Source organism: Callospermophilus lateralis, chromosome 11 (genome assembly GCF_048772815.1).
Source record: "Callospermophilus lateralis isolate mCalLat2 chromosome 11, mCalLat2.hap1, whole genome shotgun sequence".
Taxonomy (NCBI): domain Eukaryota; kingdom Metazoa; phylum Chordata; class Mammalia; order Rodentia; family Sciuridae; genus Callospermophilus; species Callospermophilus lateralis.
The window spans coordinates 33044458-33065567 of record NC_135315.1 but is presented as its reverse complement, the minus strand read 5'-3'; the positions used below and the strand labels follow the sequence as shown (position 1 = coordinate 33065567).

General features: G+C 37.7%; 1 protein-coding gene across 1 annotated transcript; it reads right to left on the bottom strand.

The window, feature by feature from the left end:
* Window positions 1-960: 960 nt before the first annotated feature.
* Prr11 (proline rich 11) lies at window positions 961-17275 on the bottom strand. The gene is made up of 9 exons (XM_076871539.1): window positions 17148-17275; window positions 14427-14583; window positions 14078-14200; window positions 9627-9884; window positions 8586-8684; window positions 8123-8235; window positions 5229-5288; window positions 5050-5146; window positions 961-1029 (listed from the first exon to the last, which is right to left on the bottom strand). The coding sequence occupies exons 1-9, from the start codon at window positions 17273-17275 to the stop codon at window positions 961-963; spliced, it is 1104 nt and encodes a 367-aa protein (XP_076727654.1).
* Window positions 17276-21110: the final 3835 nt, after the last annotated feature.

The window sequence follows — 21110 nt, the reverse complement described above, 5'->3', positions numbered from 1 at the left end:
GTGTGCTATAAAGCCCAGTGATACACTCTAATATTTAAGGTCACATTGGGTGTTTTGCTTCACATTCTTTTGGAAAATAGTTGTCTTTGGATGGGAGATGGTCTATTTTGTATCTGTAGAAATAAAATCTGGAGCTGGGCACAATGGCACATGCCTATAATTCCAGTGGTTTGGGAGGTTGAAGCAGAAAGTTTCCAAGTTCAAGGCCAGCCTCAGCAATTTAGTGACACCCTGTGTCAAAGTAGAAAATAAAAGGCTGGGGTTGTGACTCAATGGTACAGCACTTGCATAGCATGTGTGAGGCACTGGGTTCCATCCCCAGCATCACATTAAAAAAAAAAAAAACCTAAATAAACAAAATAAAGCTGTTGTGCCTGTTTACAACTAATATATATATATATTTTTAAAAAATAGAAAATAAAAAGGACTAGGGATGTGGCTCAGTGGTTAAGCACCTCTGGGTTTAATCCCTGGTATCAAAAAAAAAAAAAAAAAAGAAGAAGAAAGAAACCCAGAAGGTTTTTTTTTTTTTTTATAGATCAAGTTTGTAGCAATAAATGTATGAACCTTACAGGCTGAAATACTTTTCATTTGCCACATATAAACAGGATGAACAAGAACCATACTTATTTTCTTAATGTTATAACTAAAACTATACAGTATAAACTTGAGTTAACTAGTTAAATGTGAACAACCTCTCTTCTCTAACCTAAATTGGGCAATTGCAGGACAAACACCACTTTGAAGAATGCATTTTCCCATCTGGTTCTCTAACCATCATGCAAACTAGGAAATATCCAAATACTTTATACCATTGTATGTGTAGTCTCCACACATACTGTAATTCTGAAAATGGAATTACATTAGTATATTTACACATACTTAACTACATTAAAAAAGATTTGGGTAATTTTATCTGTATACTTTATGGGTCACCACATGGAGTTGGCAGAGTTGGTGTCAATTTTGTTCATCAAAGCTGCTTGTAGAAAGGGGCAGAGTTTGAGTCGGGCTTCTAGGGTGAGCCAGCTATTAAAAAAAAAATTATAATTATAATGTGAATTATGTTCCTATAGATCAACACAACTCTTCTTCCTCATTAACAAAACCCTGTTTTATTGTTGTTTTGTTTGTTTGTTGTTGTTTTTGCAGGGCAGCATTACATCCAAATTCTAAAAACCAGTCTTTCCCAGCTTTTTGACATAACCATAAAAGTTCCTGGATAAGGCCTCTTCAAAGTGATGAGATAGCTTAGTACACCTTTCTGATCTGGGCCTTTCTCCTTCTCTTGCCTGAAATGTGGACATGAGACTCTAGACATTCTGAACCACAAGGAAAAAAAACACACATTGGGTTGGGGATATAGCTTAGTTGGCAGAATGTTTGCCTTGCAAGCCTAAGGCCCTGGGTTCAATCCCAAGCACCACAAACAAACAAACACCAAAACACATACATTAAGGATTGAAGAGCAGGGATGACATGATGAATCTGCTGTATTTAGTGTGGACTTCCTACTTCCCAAAAGAATACTAAGAAAAACAAATCCTTATCTGATTAAGCTATTGTGATCAAATTATTGTTACTGGTAGTCAAAAGCAAAACACAACTGATAGCGTTGCTTCAGAGTTAAAGGAAAAAGGAATCTAAGGGCTGGGTAGGAAAAGTCATTCTATGTTTTACAGTAATATTTATGAGGCATCTGCCTACTAAGTGGATTTTTGGTAGCACTACATATGGCATAGGTCTTATCTGTGATTTTATTGTTGTTGCCTAATATATGAGTTTATTATTATTATACATTTTTGTTTCTATAGTTCCCAACATATTGTATTAGTTATTGGGTAAGGCAGAGGCATGAAGCATCCCATAACTAAACAGAGAAAGGAAGGGGTTAAGTCCTTTTCCCTTTGCCCCTTCCCCTCATAATGTATTTTTTTTTTTTATTTTTGAAAAAGTGTTTTATTTGTTCTTTTTAGATATACAGAATAGAGTATATTTTGACACATTATACATACATGGAGTATAACTTAATTTTAATATTTTTTAGTAACAGGGATTGAACCCAGGGGCACTTAACCACTAAGCTACATCCCCAGCCCTTTATTATTTTTATATCTATCTATCTATCTATCTATTTATTTATTTTTTGGTGGTGCTGGGGATTGAACCCAGGGCCTTGTGCATGCAAGGCAAGCATTCTACCAACTGAGCTATATCCCCAGGCCCTATTATTTTTTATTTTGAGACAGGGTCTCACTGAGTTGCTTAGGGCCTTGCTAAGTTGCTAAGGCTGGCTTTGAACTTGTGATCCTCCTGTCCCACCTCCCCTCATAATTTTTGTTTTTGGTACCAGGGATTGAACTCAGGGGTACTCAACTACTGAGCCACATCCCCAGCCCTATTTTGTATTTTATTTAGAGGCAGGGTCTCACTGAGTTGCTTAGGGCCTCACTAAGTTGTTGAGGCTGGCTTTGAACTTATGATACACTGCCTCAGCCTCCCGAGCTGCTGGGATTTTAGTGGTATGCCACTGCAGCTGGCTTTCCCTCATAATTTTTGAATGTTGTGATACGGGGTAGACCCCTACTGGATGCTCTACATGGAGAAGGGAATGTGGGCCACATCTCCAATGAAGGCCATGAGTGCCCAGAAGAACTAAGTTGATTAGCAAGAGGTAAACCAATTGCTAGTTTTGCTAGTATTAAAAATAACAGCATGGGGGGCTGAGGCAGGAGGATCATGAGTTCAAAGCCAGCCTCAGCAAAAGTGGGGCCCTAAGCAACCTTGTCTCTAAATAAAATACAAAATAGGGCTGTGGATGTGGTTCAATGATGGAGTATCCCTGAGTTCAATCCCTGGTACCCAAAAAACAAAACAAAACAAAACAAACTTACATCTGGGCACAGTGGTGCACATCTGTAATCTCAGTGACTTGCGAGGCTAAGATAGGAGGATTGCAAGTTCCAGGCCAGCTTGAGCAACTTAGCAAGACCCTAAGCAACTTAACAAGACCCTGTCTCAAATAAAAAAATAAAAAGGGATGGGGGTTGTAGCTCATTGGTAAAACATCCCTGGGTTCAATACCCAGTATCAAAAGCCAAAACAACAAAAATACAACTTATAAATGTCTAGATTTTGTATCTTATCTGATAATTGAAATATTTACAAAGTTTATTTTTACCAAAGAGATACAATTCATTATGATAAAGTATTACAGAATAAACTTTGTTTTATAACAATTGTCCCACAAAAGACACTGATTCTTTTTCTGTGTATGTGGTGCTTGAAATCAAAACCGGGGCCTCATGCGTACTAGTCAAGCACTTTACCAATGAGCTATATTCCCAGCCAAGGTACTGATTTTTTTTTTTTTTTAAATATTTATTCTTAAGTTTTATGTGGTGCTGAGGATCGAACCCAGTGCCTCATGCATGCTAGGCAAGCACTCTATCACTGAGCTACAACCCCAGCCCAAGGCACTGATTTTTTTATTTGTTTTTATTTTGGTGTGTGGGTCATGCATATAGCTGACAAGGATGAAAACTGTCAAACCCTTATCTGTCAATCCTGCATGGTGTGACTCCCATCTACATCTCCATTCTTGTCTTTTCCCAGTTTTTCAGACTCTTTCCATGTGTTGTAGTTATAATGGATAGTTTTTAGTTCTTTGGATAGGACATGATCCTGTCACCCATGGGACCCATATGCATGCAATTCTCTGAGCCTGGACCTTTCTCTTTTCTGACATTCATGGTAAGCCCACCCCTTCCTGGTTAATACTTCTGCATCCTTCAACTCTCACCTCAAGCATCATCACTTCCTAAGGAATCCTTCCTAGATCATCCATACTAGATCAGGTTCTTCTACTGGTTCCCACGGAACATAGATCCTTTCTTTCATGACATTTACTGTTGTACACAATTATATAAATATGGAATTATTGGAATTATTTGATTAATGTCTATTTTTTTCTCACTAGACTGAAAAATCCAAGACAGCGAGTCTGTGTTTGCTTTTGCTTATCCTATCGCCCCAGTACTCCAGTACAGTGCTTGACTTATAGGAAGTACCTGATACTTAGTAAAGAGCTGGTGTAATCAGGCATTCATTGACAGAGTAGAAGATAAACCTGGCTACATTTCACAGAATCTTTTTTCTTTTCATCCTCAAAGAATTTTATGCAGCTTAAATTTTAAAATGCTTAGCAAAGCATAAGGTACCACAACAATTATCATTACTTTAGGGTTGGGGATATTCCTTAGTGGTATAGCACTTGCCTAGCATCCTCAAGGTCCTGGGTTATATCCCTAGTATTGCAAAAAAGAAAAAGAAAGAAAGAAAAGAAAAAGAAATGTAAAATGGTTCTTTAGGGACTGGGGGTATGGCTCAGTGGTAGAGCACTTGCCTAGCATGTGTAAGGCACTGGGTTCAATTCTCAGCCCCTCATATAAATAAATAAGTTAAAATAAAGGTCCATCAACACCTTAAAATTTTTTTTTAAAATAAAAAAAAAAAGAGATCCATCAACAACTAAAAATATATATATATTAAAAAATTGTTGGGCTGGGGTTGTGGCTCAGTGGTATAGTGCTCACTTAGCATGTGCGAGGCCCTGGGTTCGATCCGCAGCACCACATAAAAATAAATAAATAAAGATACTGTGTCTGGGCTGGGGATGTGGCCCAAGTGGTAGCACACTCGCCTGGCGTGCGTGCGGCCCGGGTTCGATTCTCAGCACCACGTACAAACAAAGATGTTGTGTCCGCCAATAACTAAAAAAAATAAATAAATATTAAAAAATTATCGCTCTCCTCTCTCTCTCTCTTAAAAAAAAAAAAAAGATACTGTGTCCAACTACAACTAAACAATAAATATTAAAAAAAATAAAAAATAAAAAAGGTACTTATATATTGTGATTATAAATGAATTATGATTATTATTATTAGTGCTGGGGATTGAACCCAGGGCCTTATGCATGCTAGGGAAGCAACCACCACTGAGCATAGTATATCCCCAGCTGTTTGTTATTTTTTTTCCTTAAAAGCTTACCTGAAACCTTCTCCTCAATGCACGGGTCATCACTGGGGTCAGTCCAGTTCCTGTTTCCATATTTTCTTTATTGGTTAGAGGGGTTCCACCTGGGCTTCTACAAAGGTATTGAAAATATTAGGAGCTGTGCTTTATATACATTTTTCAAATGGATTTAGAAAGCATAAAGAATGCATTACCTTTCTACATCAACTTTTCTAAGCAGTTTCCGAAGATCTATCTGGCTTTTACCAGGAGTACTGATAAAATAAAGATATAAAACATTAGAACTTGACAGATTTTATCACTTTTCCTAAAGCAAAGAAGAAATTTTTATAGGCAACCTAGAAAAGAGTTCTATTTACTACATTAAAAAACAGCAATAGGGCTGGGGATGTGGCTCAAGCGGTAGCGCGCTCGCCTGGCATGCGTGCAGCCCGGGTTCGATCCTCAGCACCACATACAGACAAAGACGTTGTGTCCGCCAAATACTAAAAAAGAAAAAAAAAAAAAAAAAAAAAACACTTAAAAAAAAAAAAACAGCAATAGAGCTGGACATAGTAGCAGGCTCCTGTAAACCCAACTGCTCAGGAAATTGAGGCTGGAGGATCACCAAATTTGAGGTCAGCCTCAGCAACTTAGTGAGACTCTCAAAACAAAAAAGAAAAATGATTGGGAATGTGTCTGAGTGGTTAAACACCCCTTGATTCAGGTCTCATTACGAAAAAACAACAAAAAAACAGCAGTAGGGTCACACGCCTGTAATCCCAGCCACTTGGGAAGCTAAAACAGGAAGTTCAAGGACATACTGGATAATGTAAAGAGCAGCAAGGTCCTGGATTCAATCCCAAGTACCATAAAACAAAACAAAACAGCAGTATATGCTAATGACAGAGTAAGGTGCTAACATGTAGCCATTTTAACAAGTAATACTTTTTGGGGTGTGGGGATAGGGGGTGGGTGGTAGGTACTGAGATTTGAACCCAGATCCTCATACATACTATTCAAGAGCTCTATCACTGAGCTATAGCCCCATTTCCCAGTAATACTTCTTGACCCAGTAACTACATCTGTAAGAATCCATCCTAGGGAAAAATTCAACTATGCATACAAGTTATGGACAAAAATGTTCACTGAAGAATTAGAGAAATTAGAAAGCATAGTCAGAAGTGGTGATTCACACTTATAATCCCTGATACTTAGGAGGTTGAGGCAGAAAGATTACAAGTTCAAGGCCAGCCTAGGCAATTTAGCAAGATCCTATCTCAAAGGGGAAAAAAGTAAAAAGGAGTAGGGAAGTAGCTGAGTAATAAAGTGCTTGCCTTACATGCATGAGGCCCTGGGTTCAATCCCCAGTACTGGCCAAAACCAAAACCAAAACAAAACAAAACAAAATAACCTCACAGGGCTGAGGTTGTGGCTCAGTGGTAGAGCGCTTGCCTAGCATGTGTGAGGCACTGGGTTCTATTCTCAGCACCACATATAAATTAATAAATAAAATAAAGGTCCATCAACAACCAAAAATATTTTAAAAAAATAACCTCACAAACAACCTAAATGTCTTTAAACAGAGTTTTATGTATGAAATTTACATACAATGAACTACATAGTTTGAAGAAGTCAAAATGATATTTTAATATTATTTTTATTATTATTTGATTTTTTTGTGTGGTACTGGGAATTGAACCCAGGGCCTTCCACATGCAAGGCAAGTACTCTATCACTGAGCTATATCCCTAGACCTTAAGCTACTTTTTAATAATATGACCTCTTAAATGGGAAAAGCTGTAACTATATCTATAATATGATTATATTCAGTACACATACACATCCCTTTTTGGGGGGAACGGGGTAGTGGGGCACTTAACCACTGAATCAAACCTCCAGCCTCCCCTCAATCCCCTCCCCTTTTTAAAAAAAAATTCTGAGACAGGGGCCTCCTGTAATTGAATAGGGCCTCCCTAAATTGTTGGTGCTGGTCTCATATTTGCAATTCTGTCTCAGACTCCTGAGTTACTAGGATTACAGGTGTGGGTCCCCTGTTTTCTTGATTCTAGATATGCTAATTTTTATATTTTATTATTTCTGAAATCAGTTTGTTTTAAAATTTCTTGATAGTTTTTCTGGGGATGGAACCTAGAACTGCACACATACTATACAAGTGCTTTACAACTAGCTACTTCCCCAACTCCCCAAATCTGTCATTAAATTAATGATATATCTTGTAATGGAGGCAATAGAGTAGTGTATATCCAGAAAAAAAGACAAAAAAAAAAAAAAAAGGGACTTGGGTTGTGGCTCAGTGGTAGAGCACTTGCCTTGAATGTGTGAGGCACTAGGTTGATTCTCAGCACCATATATAAATAAAAAATAAAGGTTTGTCAACAACTAAAATGAATAAAATAAATAAAATTTATGGGGCTGGGGTTATGGCTCAGCGGTAAAGCGCTTGCCTCGCATATGCAAGGTCCTGGATTTGATCCTCAGCACCACATATAAATAAACAGTTATTGTGTTCAACTACAACTACAAAAAAAAAAAATAAAATAAAATAAAATAAATAAATAAATAAAGACAAAAAAAGCAGGGGCTAGAATGATAAAACAGTATGCATGTTAACAGCAGCTATCTCCAATGATAGAATCATTAATAAGACAGGAGTTGTAAGACTCAAAGTGAGGTTTTTCCTGTGGTACAGTGCTTGCCTAGCATATGTGAGGTACTGGGTTCAATTCTCAGCATCACATATAAACAAACAAATAAATAAATAAATAAATAAAAGGTCCATCAACAACTAAAAAATATTTTTAAAAAATCACTTTTAAGCCAAGAGTGGTGGCATATGCCTGCAATCCAGTGGCTCAGGAAGCTGGGGTAGGAGGATTGCGAATTCAATACCAGCCTTAGCCATTTACTGAGGCCCTAAGCAACTTAGCAAGACCCTGTCTCAGAATAAAAAAAAGGGTTGAAGATGTGGCTTAGTGGTAAAGTGTCCCCTAGGTTCAATCCCCAGTACCTGCCTCCCCCACCAAAAAAAAAAAAAAATCACTTTTAAGTAGCCATAGAGTATAATGCTATGTATGTAGTTCCTTACATTAGAACATTTGTAACTCGAGTTGATAATGCTTTGGAGTTTGGTTTCAGGGTAACACGTTGCAAGTCAGAGACAGTAACCAGTGGATTCCGTGCTTTCGGTGATGGTACAAGCTTTAATCATAAAATGAGACATTATTAAATACATATTTTCAAATGTAATTCAAAATGTAAACATGCTTAAACACCATTTATCTAAGTGCCAAGACATACCCACTTCTCTACTCAATTTTTATTCCAAAGCTTCAAAGTATGTCTTTACCTCTTCGGATTAATGGTTAGTGATAAAACTGTCTAATTAAATAAATTTGAGATCTACACATTTTGTTTAGGATTCAAATCTACTAAAACAGCACATATTTAATTTGGAATAACTTCTACAGATAGGGCACATGATTATTTTCCATATAGGGACAACCAGGTTGAAAGGAGAAAGACCATGTATATGGTCAACACTACCTTACCTTCTTCCTTTCATCAATATTCTGTGTCTTCTTTAATTTCACAGTCAGAAGATCTTTAACTGTTATCTGCAAAGGTCCATCTTTTTTTAATGGTCCAGTCTTTAAATACATGAAGATATAATTTAAATTAGAATCAGAATATCTAGTGAAATGTAAATTCAAATCCAGATTTCAAAGATTCAGAGTTAAGCCCAGCACTGTGGTACACGTTTTTACTTCCAGAGATTCCAGAGGCTAAGGCAGAAGGATTGCAATTTGAGGCAAACCCCAGCAACTTAGCAGGGCCCTAAACAACTTAGGGAGACCCTGTCTCAAAATAAAATAAATAAATAAATCAAAAGGGCTGAGGATGTAGCTCAGTATCAAAAAGAAAAAAGAAAAAAAAAAGTTAAAAGTTACCTCTCATTTACCCTAGGAACCTATCAAATTCTTTCCACTTAAGCAAGAATGATCCTATTTTCAGTACTTAAGGATGCTAATTTGAAAAATATTCAGAGAAGTGTAAGGCATTAGCCAGATGTGGTGGTATAAACCTATAATCCCAGCTTTTCTGGAGGCTGAGACAGCAGGATCACAAGTTTGAGATCACTCTTGGCAACTTGGTGAGAACTTGTCTCAAAATAAAATAATTTTTAAAAAGGGCGGGCTGGGGCTGGGGTTGTGACTCAGTGCTGGCTAGCACCTGTGAGGCACTGGGTTTGATCCTCAGCACCACATAAAAATAAATGAATAACATAAAAGTATTGAGTCCATCTACAACTAAAAAAAATATATTGGAAACAAAATTCATTCGCTGGCATGATGGTGGGTAGTCCCAGCTACTCAAAAGGTTTGAGGCAAAATTGCTTGAGTCCAAGACCAGTTTGGTCAGACCCAGTCTCCAAAACCAAAACAAATAAACTATTTAACATAGTGAAGATATGGAGTCAGAACAACTATAACCTTCGGTTTAAGCATTTAGCTCAGCCTTAAAAGGCCACGGAGGCTTTACTCCTATATTACATGCTGATCAAAACTCACCATGACTAGATTACTTCCTACCTGAAGTGCTTGAGTGAGGCCAGATTTTCTGAGCAGCAAAGGTGCTAGTGGGGGTGGCGGAGGAGGCAGAGGAGGAGGTGGAGGAGGAGGAGGTGGAGGTGGAGGTGGAGGAGGATGGCTGGCCAGCTGTGGTAGAGTGGGAGGAGGTACAGCTGGGGATTCCTCCAAGGTGATTACATCACTGGCAGGCTCCTTTGTAAGTTTACCACTCCTGTAACACTTTTGACCACAGCTTGGACAAGAATTTTCTGAGACAATCTGGAAGAAGACGTTACATTTGGCAAATGAATAATACGCTAATTTGATTCTTGTGGCAGAAAGTCATTAAAATAATAGCTAATAAATAATAAATGCTTTTTCAATGTACCATGTAGTTCATAATATTTTCTCAATTGTCATAACTTTCTTCATTTCACTTCTTCATTCATTTTATATGTGATATATGCTAGGCACTGAGTACGGTGGGAGCCCTGTCTGTGACCTCGCAGACAGACATTAAACGTACACAGACACACTGAAAACCATACAAAATAATACTTAAAGGAAGAACAATGAAGTGTGCTCTGAGATTGAACAGCTAGTCTTGGGGAATGATAAGTAGTCACCAAAGAATGAATTAAGACTTTCCAGATGGAGGGAAATGATGGGGGGAGTTCATCCCAGAGAGGAAAATACTTAATCAGAAGAATATAGTACATTCAAAGTACTGGTAAATAGGGTAAAAGGCGCTGAGCATGGTGGCGCACGCCTGTGATCCCAGCGGCTCAGGAGGCTGAGGCAGGAGGATCGCGAGTGCAAAGCCAGCCTCAGCAACCATGAGGCGCTAAGCAACCCAGTGATACCCTGTCTTTAAAATAAAACACAAAAAAGGACTGGGGAAGGGCTGGGGTTTTGGCTTAGAGATAGAGCATTTGCCCAGCACGTGCAAGGCCCTGGGTTTGACCCTCAGCACCACATAAAAAATAAATAAAATAAAGGTATTGTGTCCAACTACAACTAAAAAATAAATATTTTTAAAAAAGAAAAATGGCTGGGGATGTAGCTCAGTGGATGAGTGCCCCGAGTTCAATCCCCAGTACTTGCCACCCCGCCCCCCCCCAAAAAAAAAAAAGGGTGATAAAAGGCTGGAATATGACTGTTTTGGATTGAATTATGGGCCAAAATTCATGTGGAGGTCTTAAAATCTAATACTACAAAATGTGATTTATTTGGAGATATGGCTTTCAAAGAGATAGTAGTAGGAATGGGAAAGATATTGAACAAACATAACTTTCTTATGTTCATATATGGACACACAAACCAGTGTAACTCTACCTCATATAGAGCTATAAAAATGGGAAGTTATGCTCCATGTATGTAAGATATGTCAAAATACACTCTACCATCATATATAACTAAAAAGGACAAATAAAAAATTAAAAAAAAAAGAGTTAGTGAAATTAAAAATGAGACATTTAGGGTGAATCTTAATCCTATGTAACAGTTATTCCTAGGTCAAAAGGAAATGACACCTGAAATGTACTCAGACAGGAAAGATCATGTGAGAACACAGTGAGAGGCAGCCATCTGTAAGCCAACAGAGGTTCTTCAGAAGAAAACCTTGCTGACCCCTTGATCTCATACTTCTTGCTTCCAGAACTGTGAGAAAACAAATTTCTGTTGTATAAACGATCTGTGGTATCTTATTATGCCAACCCTAGCAAATAACAAATAACAATGACCCTATTAAATAAGGTGATATATTAATTTTTTGTGGCTACTATAAATTATCACAAACTTGGTGGCTTAAAACAATCAAACTCTATTTTCTCACAATGCTGCAGGCTGGAAGTCTGAAATCAAAAGGGTCAACTGAGCTGTGCTCCCTCTCAAGGCTCTAAAGAACCCCTTCCTTGCCTTTTCCAGTTAAAGGCAGCTGTCAATATTCTTTGGCTTGTTACTGCAATACTCCAATCTCTTTGTTTCTATGGTCACCTGCTTGTCTCTGTGTGAATTCTCTTGTGTATCTCTCTTTCAAGGACAGTTATCATTAGATTTAGGGTCCAACCAGAAAATTCAGGAATGTCTCATCTTAAAATCCTTTTTCCCAAATAAGGTAATATTTATAAGTTCTGGGAATTAGGACCTGAACATTATCTTTTTGGAGGTCATCATCCACTTAGCTCCCTATAAATTGTATCATTCCAATGTTACAGTTGAGGAAACTTTGCCTTTCCCTTCTTTGGCTAGTTCACCTTGAGGTGTAAATTCTGGGGAGCAGAGGTGGAATCCCAGAAGCTTCTTTCCAGATCAACAAGCACAATGTTGAATTACTGAGAACAGAGGTGTCACTTAGGGGGATTTGGAATGGATATTTATAGTTTATTTTTTTTCTGCATGTATCAGTCAGGAAATTCAAAACCACTCTTGAGTATTTATAAGAGAGATTTGGGGTGTAGCTCAGAGATAGAAAGCTTGCTTACCATGTACAAGACCCTGGTTTAGGTCCTAGCATCACAGTGAAAAAAAAAATTAAAAGATCTGAACCACTTCACATCCTAGTCACCAGCAGCAAACTGCTCTGATATAAAATCAGGAAGTTATAAAATCAGAGGAATTCAAAACAACAAAGTCACTTCTAGAATCAAAAGCTCAATTGGTCAATTAATTTTATTTTATGTTTTAGAAATTCTTTTCTACGTTTGTTGTTAAATAGGTATTACATACACAGAGCACAAAACTAGGAGGATGCAAGAATATACAGTGAAAAAAGAAAGGCCTTTCCTATCTTTGACTCAGCTACCAAACTGTCCCTCTACAAAAACAAACACCACTACCAATTTTTTATTTTTTTTTTTCTTTTGGGTACGGAGGATTGAACTCAGGGGCACTCAAATACTGAGCCACACCCCCAACCCTATTTTATATTTTATTTAGAGACAGGGTCTCACTGAGTTGCTCAGCACCTTGCTTTTGCTGAGGCTGGCTTTCAATTCATGATCATCCTCCCTCAGCCTCCTGAGCTTTTGGGATTATAGGTGTGTGCAACTGGACCCAGCACCCATTTCTTGTATAATGGGGTGGAATAATTCTCTGTTTGCTCCTTCACTTTTTCTGGGACCTGAGAGACTTTACAATATAGACCATCTCAGTGATCCCTGACCATGGAGCTTTGTAGCTAAAAAATCAGAGTAAGGGAGACAGATTCTACAGGGGCTCTCTTTAGGCTGCTTGGGTGTTTCAAAGGAAGCTTTTACTCCTGCCAAAGAGCCCTTTAGGGTCTCCAAGTTCTGATAAACTGTTATTCCTCCCAATCCTTCCAGAGTGGGAAGGAAACTCCGCTCTTACAAGCCTCACAATACTACCTGATCCTTTGTTTTTCTATGTCCTGCTCATATCTTATCTTAAACTTCAGATTCTCTTAATTTGAGTGTATAATTTGTTTTCTACTGGGTCAAAAGCAGGGCCTACCACATGCTAGGCTAGCACTCTACAATTGAGTTATATCCCAGCTCAAAACATTCTTTACATACATGTATAGATATATAAGTATGTATATAATTCATATATATATGTTTCCATATATGATTAGACATATATTTTATAAGGACATTTTGATTAATTTTAACTTTTTTCATTATTTATTTTTTGAGATGGTGGTCACACTATGTTGCCCAGGCTGCCTTTGAACTTTTAAGCTCAAACTGCCCGGGCCTCCCTAGCAGCTGGGACTATAGGTATTTGCTACCGTGCCCCACCAAAAAAGTATATACATTTTAATCATTCATGGAAGCATCCTATAAACACTGTTTTGCATATACTTCTACATTTATTTTAATGTTGTATTCTTTATGTATATGGGGAGGGGGACACTTGGGATTGAACTTGGGGGTCATACATGCTAGAAAAGTGTTCTGCCATTAAGCTACATTCCCAATTATAATGCCATATTCTTTTTTCTCCCACACAATAATGGGAATTGAACTCAGGAGCACTCTGCTACTGAGCAACATCCCCAGTCCATTTTTTAATTTTATATTTTGAGACAGGGTTTTGCTTAATTGCTTTGGGGTCACTAAGAGGCTGGCCTCAAACTTGTGATCCTTCTGCCTCAGCTTCCTGAGTAGCTGGGAGTACAGGTGTGCATCAACACACCCCCTACCGTTTTGTTTTTTTGTATTTGTTTTGCACGTTTGATAGGGTAAAAATGTTACGCACTGAAGTTTAGTTTGCATTTCTGTTTTTTGTGTGTGGCAGAGACTGCTAAATGCCTCCCAATATACATTTTTGTCTTCTTCCTTAGTAATAGTACTCCATTAGGCATTTTGTGCCTGATATTTGAGATAATCATAGATCTCATGGTCAGAACATTTTTCATATTAGAATAGTCTGTTCATAAAGACTAAAATCATAAAGACATAAAATCCCTCCTTACCTAATTCCAAATTTGTCTTTTATTTGATAATACCAACCTTCAATGTTTGTTGGAGCTTGCATAATTCATTTTGCAAAATGCAAAATTGTTGTTTTAGACTGTAAAGTTCTCGGTGGCAGATTCGGGATGGAAAGATGGTATCTTTCAATACTTCTAAACCCTGAAATTCGTAAGTAAAGAATCCTGAATCTTATGAGCAATATAATAAAGAGGGGAAAAAAGGAAACAGCAAGTTGTTTAATATATGTCATATAGAAGCAAAAGCAATCATGATCCCCATAAACTCATCTTATTTGAGCTTCATCTGAGTGTTGAGCTGACCTAAGCACATACCCATATGAATAAAAACACCAAATGTGTTGAAAACAGGTATGTCAAACCCATACCTGGGCTACACAGTTCTGGCACCAGCTGTATATAGACCACACACTATTTTTCCAAAGCTTTATTGCATCTTTGATGTTGGGAAGTTTGAAGTTCCAAAATGGTCTTAGCCAGTTTCTACTATGGGGAATGGGTATATCTGTTGAAGAAATAACCACTCTGCAAGAAAAACAAAATCAAACAAACAAATAAAAATAAAACTTAAGTTGGAATAATAGCCTCTAATTAAACAAGAAACTGGTTTTATTTATTTTTATCATATATTTTTTTTCAGCACTGGGAATTGAACCCAGGGATTCCTGACTAATAAGTATGCAATCTACCACTGAGCTACATACCCAGCCTTAAGAAGCAGGTTTTATAATGTGACTCAGGGGTAGGGACTTTCTACAGCCAAACTTTTCAGTAAATTCTAGAATTTAGGGATTCACTCATTCACTACATGTTTATTAAATATTTACTATATTATAGTCACTGGAGATTCAGTAATGGACAGTATAGATTAAAAATTCCGGGCTGGGGTTGTAGCTCAGCAGTAGAGTGCTTGCCTATCAAGTGTGAGGCCTTGGGTTTGATCCTCAGCACTGCATAAAATTAAATTAAATTAAATAAAGGTATTGTGTCCAACTACACCTAAAAAGTAAATATTAAAACAATCAAATAAACAAACAAAATCCCTATGCTCTCATGGAGTTTATGTGTCATGGGAGAAGAAAGGTAAAAATAAATAAGCAACTAAACAAATAAATAATAAATATATATAAGGAGACAAAATAAAGCAAAAGGGGAAAATGTGAAATGATGGGTGGGGTTTGAGGTAGAAAAGTCAGTGATAATCTTAGTGAGAAGGAGCTTGGGGGAAAAAAATGAAGTCAGGAAGCTAGCAATCAAATATTTGAGAAAAGAGCAATCTAGAGAAAGGCAACAGTAAGTGCAAAGGCCCTGAAGTAGAAGCTCACCTGAAGTGTTCAAGGAGTAGCAAGGAGGCCAGAATGACTAGGTAGATAGATTGAGAGGGAAGGGATTGGGAAATAAGGTCAGAGTCAGATCACATAAGCATTGTGAGTCATATAACAGATTTTAATTTTTACTCTGAGAAAGTAAGACATTGGAGAGTTTTCTTTCATGTTTTATGCTTTTAGTGTTGTATCTAAAACATAATTCCAAAACCCAAGGTATATCTTAGTATTTTTCCTTCTTTTTCTTTTTGGGGGGTGGTGGTACTGGGGATTGAATCCAGGGGTGCATTACCATTAAGCTACATCCCCAGTCTTTCTTTCTTTTTTCTTTTTTTTGTTTTAAGACAGGGTCTTGCTAAGTTGTTTAGGGTCTCACTAAATTGCTGAGGCTGGACTTGAACTTGGGATCCTCTTGACTCAGCTGCCGAGTTTCTGGGATTACAGGCATGTGCCACTGCACCCAGCTATTTTAGTAAGGTTTTAATGGAATAAACAAGTTCAAGTTAGCAATACAGATAAATTTTTTGTTACAAAATAAAAATTTTTCAGATTCAAAATGCAAAAAGATACATTTGATTCTGTTGAGAGTAATACTTAATCAGCTTAGTTATATGCATTTAAAAAATTATAAATCTGAAGCAGGGTGCAGTGGCCCACACCTGTAATCCCAGCAGCTCTGGAGGCAGAGGCAGGAGGATTGCGAATTCAAAGCCATCCTCAGTAATGGCGAGGCACTAAGCAACTCAGTGAGATTCTGTCTCTAAATAAATATGAAATAGGACTGAGATGTGGCTCAGTGGTTGAGAGCACCTGAGTTCATTCCCTGGGACCAAAAACAACAACAAAAAAAGTTGAATATTTTATATAACAAGTGAAAAAGAATTCCCTAAGCACATACACATATGAAAAAATAAACTGACTAGAGAAAGTTCTTACTTTCATTGGAGACTTTAAAACAGAGAAGCAATATGACATGATTTTAACAGGCCCAAGCCAGCCTCTGCATTGAACATGCATAGCAGAAGGGACAAGAGCAAAAATAGAGAAATCAGTTAGGAGATTTACAATATTCAGGAGAGATAGAAAAGAGTCAAACATGGTATCACTGCAGTTATTGCTTTATGAAGGTCTGCTTTCAAAAATCTTCTATAAAGAAAGGTACAGGACTGGCAGTATAACCTCAGTGGTAGAATGTGTGCATATGCAAGGCCCTGGGATCAATTCCTAGCAGTACCAAAAATAAAATAAAAGAGAGTCACAACAAGAAAGTGTATAACTTATAATGTATAAGTTACTGTGAAAAACAGTACCCTACAATTCCTAAAACTTAGATTTTCTTTTAAGAGGACATTTAAATTGAGTTCCAGAAAACAAATGATCAAACTTTAGCAAAACTAAGATATAGAATCTTGTCCTATGGCCCCCTCTCATCACTTAGTTCACCTCGAAAAGAGAATATAGTTACCGTGCATTTGGACACAATTTCTTTTGATTCTCACTTCACTTGAAAGTGAGAACTGTGGTTGTCATGCAAAATTCAGATGTCCAGTTAAAATTTAACTTAATTTCAGATGAAGCATGAATAATTTAATAAAAGTAAATTCTAAATGTTACATGGGACACACTTTTACCAAAAATTATTCACTGTTTAGCTGAAATACAAATGACTTCATACTCTATATTTTTGTTTGTTATATCTGATACCTGTACCTTAAACTGATCAGATGTCTCTTAATATTTTCTCTGTTCCACATTATGTCTTACCTTTCTGGTGAGGGTAGTGGAGGGGGAGGTGTAGATAGCTTGGACTGGGAGTGAGAGGCTTCTTTTTTCTTAAATAATCTTTTGGCTTTGGCTTTTAGCTTTCTTCTTCGTTGTTTGAACTTGGGCATAATTTCTGCAGAGAAATTTTTAAAAACATTTTTTATTGAAGAATAACACATACATATAGAAAGCACACCAACCTTAAGTATGTAGTTCAATGAATTACCATTACAGCAAACCTTACACACTCTTGAATCTGTTATCAGGATCCTCGGCTCGAGGCCTGACTTGATCCAATAATCCAGGTCTGGCCACTTGTCCCCAAAACCAAACAGAAAAGGTAAAAGTGAAAAGCACGAAAGAACTTTAATTAGTGTAACTGTAGTAGCTACAGATTATTTTCTTTCTTTTTTCTCCTACCTCTTGGTTAATAAATCATAGCTGGGAGTGGTGCTACAAACCTGTAATTCCATCTCTGCTGGAGGCTGAGACAGGAAGATTTCAAGTTTGAGGCCAGCATGGGGAATTTAGCAAGACTGTGTCTCAAAATAAAATAAAAATGGCTGGGGATCCTGGTAGAAAAGTACTTGCCCACCATGTGTGAGCCTCTGAATTCAATCCCCAGCACTGGGGGGGATAAAAAAGGAAAAAAGAAAGGCTGATTTTGGCAGCCTTTGGCATTATATTGTTTTCTATATTTATTTTACTTATGTTGCTTTGTGTACCTTTTCTTTATAACAGAGAAAATGGCTATAATTGAATTGAGGTTAAGCATTGAAAGAATGTAAGTTTCTTTATCAGCAACATTTACTGCACATCCACTATGATCATAGGCAGAGTTGGTTGTGTGAGGAGAAAACACTGTTAACTGAACGTCCCTTTATTTTTTGGCACTCTCACATACATATTCTCAGTCAATCTTCACTATCCTGCAAAGTATCCCTGACAAAGAGGATTTTTATTCCCATTTTATACAGGAATAAACTGATGATTGGAAAGATTAGATGATATGCCCAAGGTTAATTGAATAAAGTATAAAGTCTGGATCTGTAAGTCTTCAAAGACCATGTTTTTTTCTAGCAGCCTATGGTGTAATAGTAGCTTATAATGAAATAACAATTATCCCAAATCTAAAAGTGTTTTAAAACAATTTATTCTGAAGCATTTAAAATATCACCTAGCACACTTATATTTTAATCCATATTCTTTACTGAAGAATTAAGTCTGAGCAAGTTTGATCTGAGGCTCCAGAGGGCCTTTGCTGGTTTTAGTTGTTGTTACCTGAGGAACAAAGATGTTGTTATTCAAGTAGCAGAAAGGAAAACTGTCTGAAGGCCTGGGCCTCTTTCCCTTCAAACTTACATTTGAATAGGAACAATCAGCCTTTAAAATACACATTCATTCCACTTCTGTTCACTCAGTAACCTTTCAGCACTTGGTATGCAGCTCTACACTTGCTCAGCTCTCAGATTCCACTGGCTAAAGAACCTCCTCCCACCCGGCTGTGGATTATAAAAACCAAGATGTGCTTTGGTTGCAACAGCTTTGGACTTATACAGGCTATCCCTAATGACAAAGAGTGATGTATCAACAGCTCTCTAGAAGTGGCTGGACTAATTGTCAGGCTCCAAATTAACAGAATGCTTTTCTTAATTGTTCTTAGAGGCTTGAGGGGAAAAACAAAACACCAAAACATAGTTGGCTGGCTTCTTATTTATTTATTTACATATTTTTGCAGTAATAGGCTTGAATGTGAGGTGCTCTACCACTCAGAGCTACATCTCTAGCCCTTTTCATTCTTTTTTTTTTTTTTTTTTTTTGTGATGGAGGTGGGTACTGGGGATTGAACTCAGGGGCACTCAACCACTGAGTCACATCCCCAGCCCTATTTTGTATTTTATTTAGAGACAGGGTCTCACTGAGTTGCTATTGCTGAGGCTGGCTTTGCCTCCTGAGCTGCTGGGATTATAGGTGTGCGCCACTGTGCCCAGCTCTCCAGCTTTTTTTTTTTTTTTAAGAGAGAGAATTTTAATATTTATTTTTTAGTATTTGGCAGACACAACATCTTTGTCTGTATGTGGTGCTGAGGATCGAACCCGGGCCACATGCATGCCAGGCGAGAGCGCTACCACTTGAGCCTCATCCCCAGCCCCTCTCCAGCTTTTTAAAAAAATTTTTATTTTGAGACAAGGTCTCCTTAAGTTTTTGAGGTTGGTCTTGAATTTCAGATCCTGCTGCCTCAGGCTCCCAAGTTGCTGGGATTACTGGTATGTGTCACCATGACTGGTGACTTCACCTTTTTATTTTTTATTTTTGTGTTGCTGGGGATTGAACCCAGGACCTTGTGCATGCGAGTCAAGCACTCTACTAACTAAGCTATATTCCCAGCCCTATTATATCACTTTTTTTCCCTGTTGAAATAATAAAAGAAGACTTAGCAGCGATTAATAAATAAAAAGGATGTCTTTTTAAAATTCAAAATAAAGCACAGATCCGGGCTGGGGATTGAATCCACAGCTTTGAGCATGCTAGGCAAGAGGTCTGCCACTGAACCATATCCCAGGTATACAAAGATATTTTGAATGAAAATACTTAGGAGATCCTCCCAGAAAGTAGTAATTTTGTGTTTGGGGGAGAAAAAACAGTTAAATCTCATCAAATCCATGTGCAGTGCCATTTATGGAGAAATTTCATGGGAAACTATCACAGTCCATTGTTGGGATCCCCAGAATCTGAGATTTCCATGGCACCTTTCATTTCCTTGGATTCTATCTGCCTCTCCATAGCCCTTCCCCATTGCTTTACCTTTATGTTTTGTTAGGGATCAAAAAGGATAGAACCAGCCTCTTGTTCTTTTTTCTTATATTACCAATACTTAAATTATGAAAATAGACTTAAAATTTTTCTTCCTCTGGTGGTGGTGCTGGGGAATCAAACCCAGAGTCTTGCCCATGCTACATCCCAGTCCTGAAAACAGACTTTAGAAAGGAACTGGACTTTCTAGCTATACTTGGTGGATTGATTCTGACAAAGATTCTGTGCTTGATCAGGCTCCTGAGGCTTCTTCTAAACCCATCTTTGTACTTACAAAATTTGGTTTTAGCTTTTAGCAAAAAACTCTTCCAAATCAGTTTAGCAAGAACTACCACCCTCACCCCCACAAAACAACAAAACATTATAAGGTTCCTCATCTTCCTCCATTACTTAGGTTTCTCTGATCACCCTGGTCTGTCTAGCATGAATCTTACTTAATCTGTTTAGGCAGAATCCCCCTTACCTCTTAGTAATTTTCCATCCACTGACTTTGTTCTTTGCCCATAAATTATATTTGCCTATATTATATTTGGAGTTGAGCCCAATCTCTCTCTCCTCACTACAAAATCCCACCCAGTGGGGGGAATCCTACTGCAGTGGTCCCTATACCTAGTGCAGTGGTCCTGAAAAAAGTCTTCCTCAGTGTGTTTTATAACAAGTATAACCGTAAGTTTTCTTTCTTTAACAATTCTAGGGACTGGGGGTATTGCTCAGTAGTAGGGTGCTTGCTTAGCATGTGGAAGGTCATAGGTTTGATCCTTAGTAACATACACACATATGTGTGTGTGTGTATACATATATTATATATAAATTATATATGATGGATATGGAAAATGACAAACCCAAAATAGTGTGGCCTGGGGAGAGGGAGTGAAAAAGAAGACAATACATTGATCCTTTCCCAATATATTCTTTCCCAGTAACAAGACAGGCCTTGGGGAGGAGATATCTATCAAATCTGGAAGGACAGTCTGTGGGAAGAGGTCAAAAACATTGATCCTTCCCCAAACAAATCCATTTCCAGATGCTGACCACTGACCCCAGACCCTCCATCTGGCCCAGTAAAGACAAATCCAAAATACTGACCACTGACCCCAGAACTGCCCCCTCTATCTCGCCCAGTAAAACAGACCCCAAATTCCTGAGTTA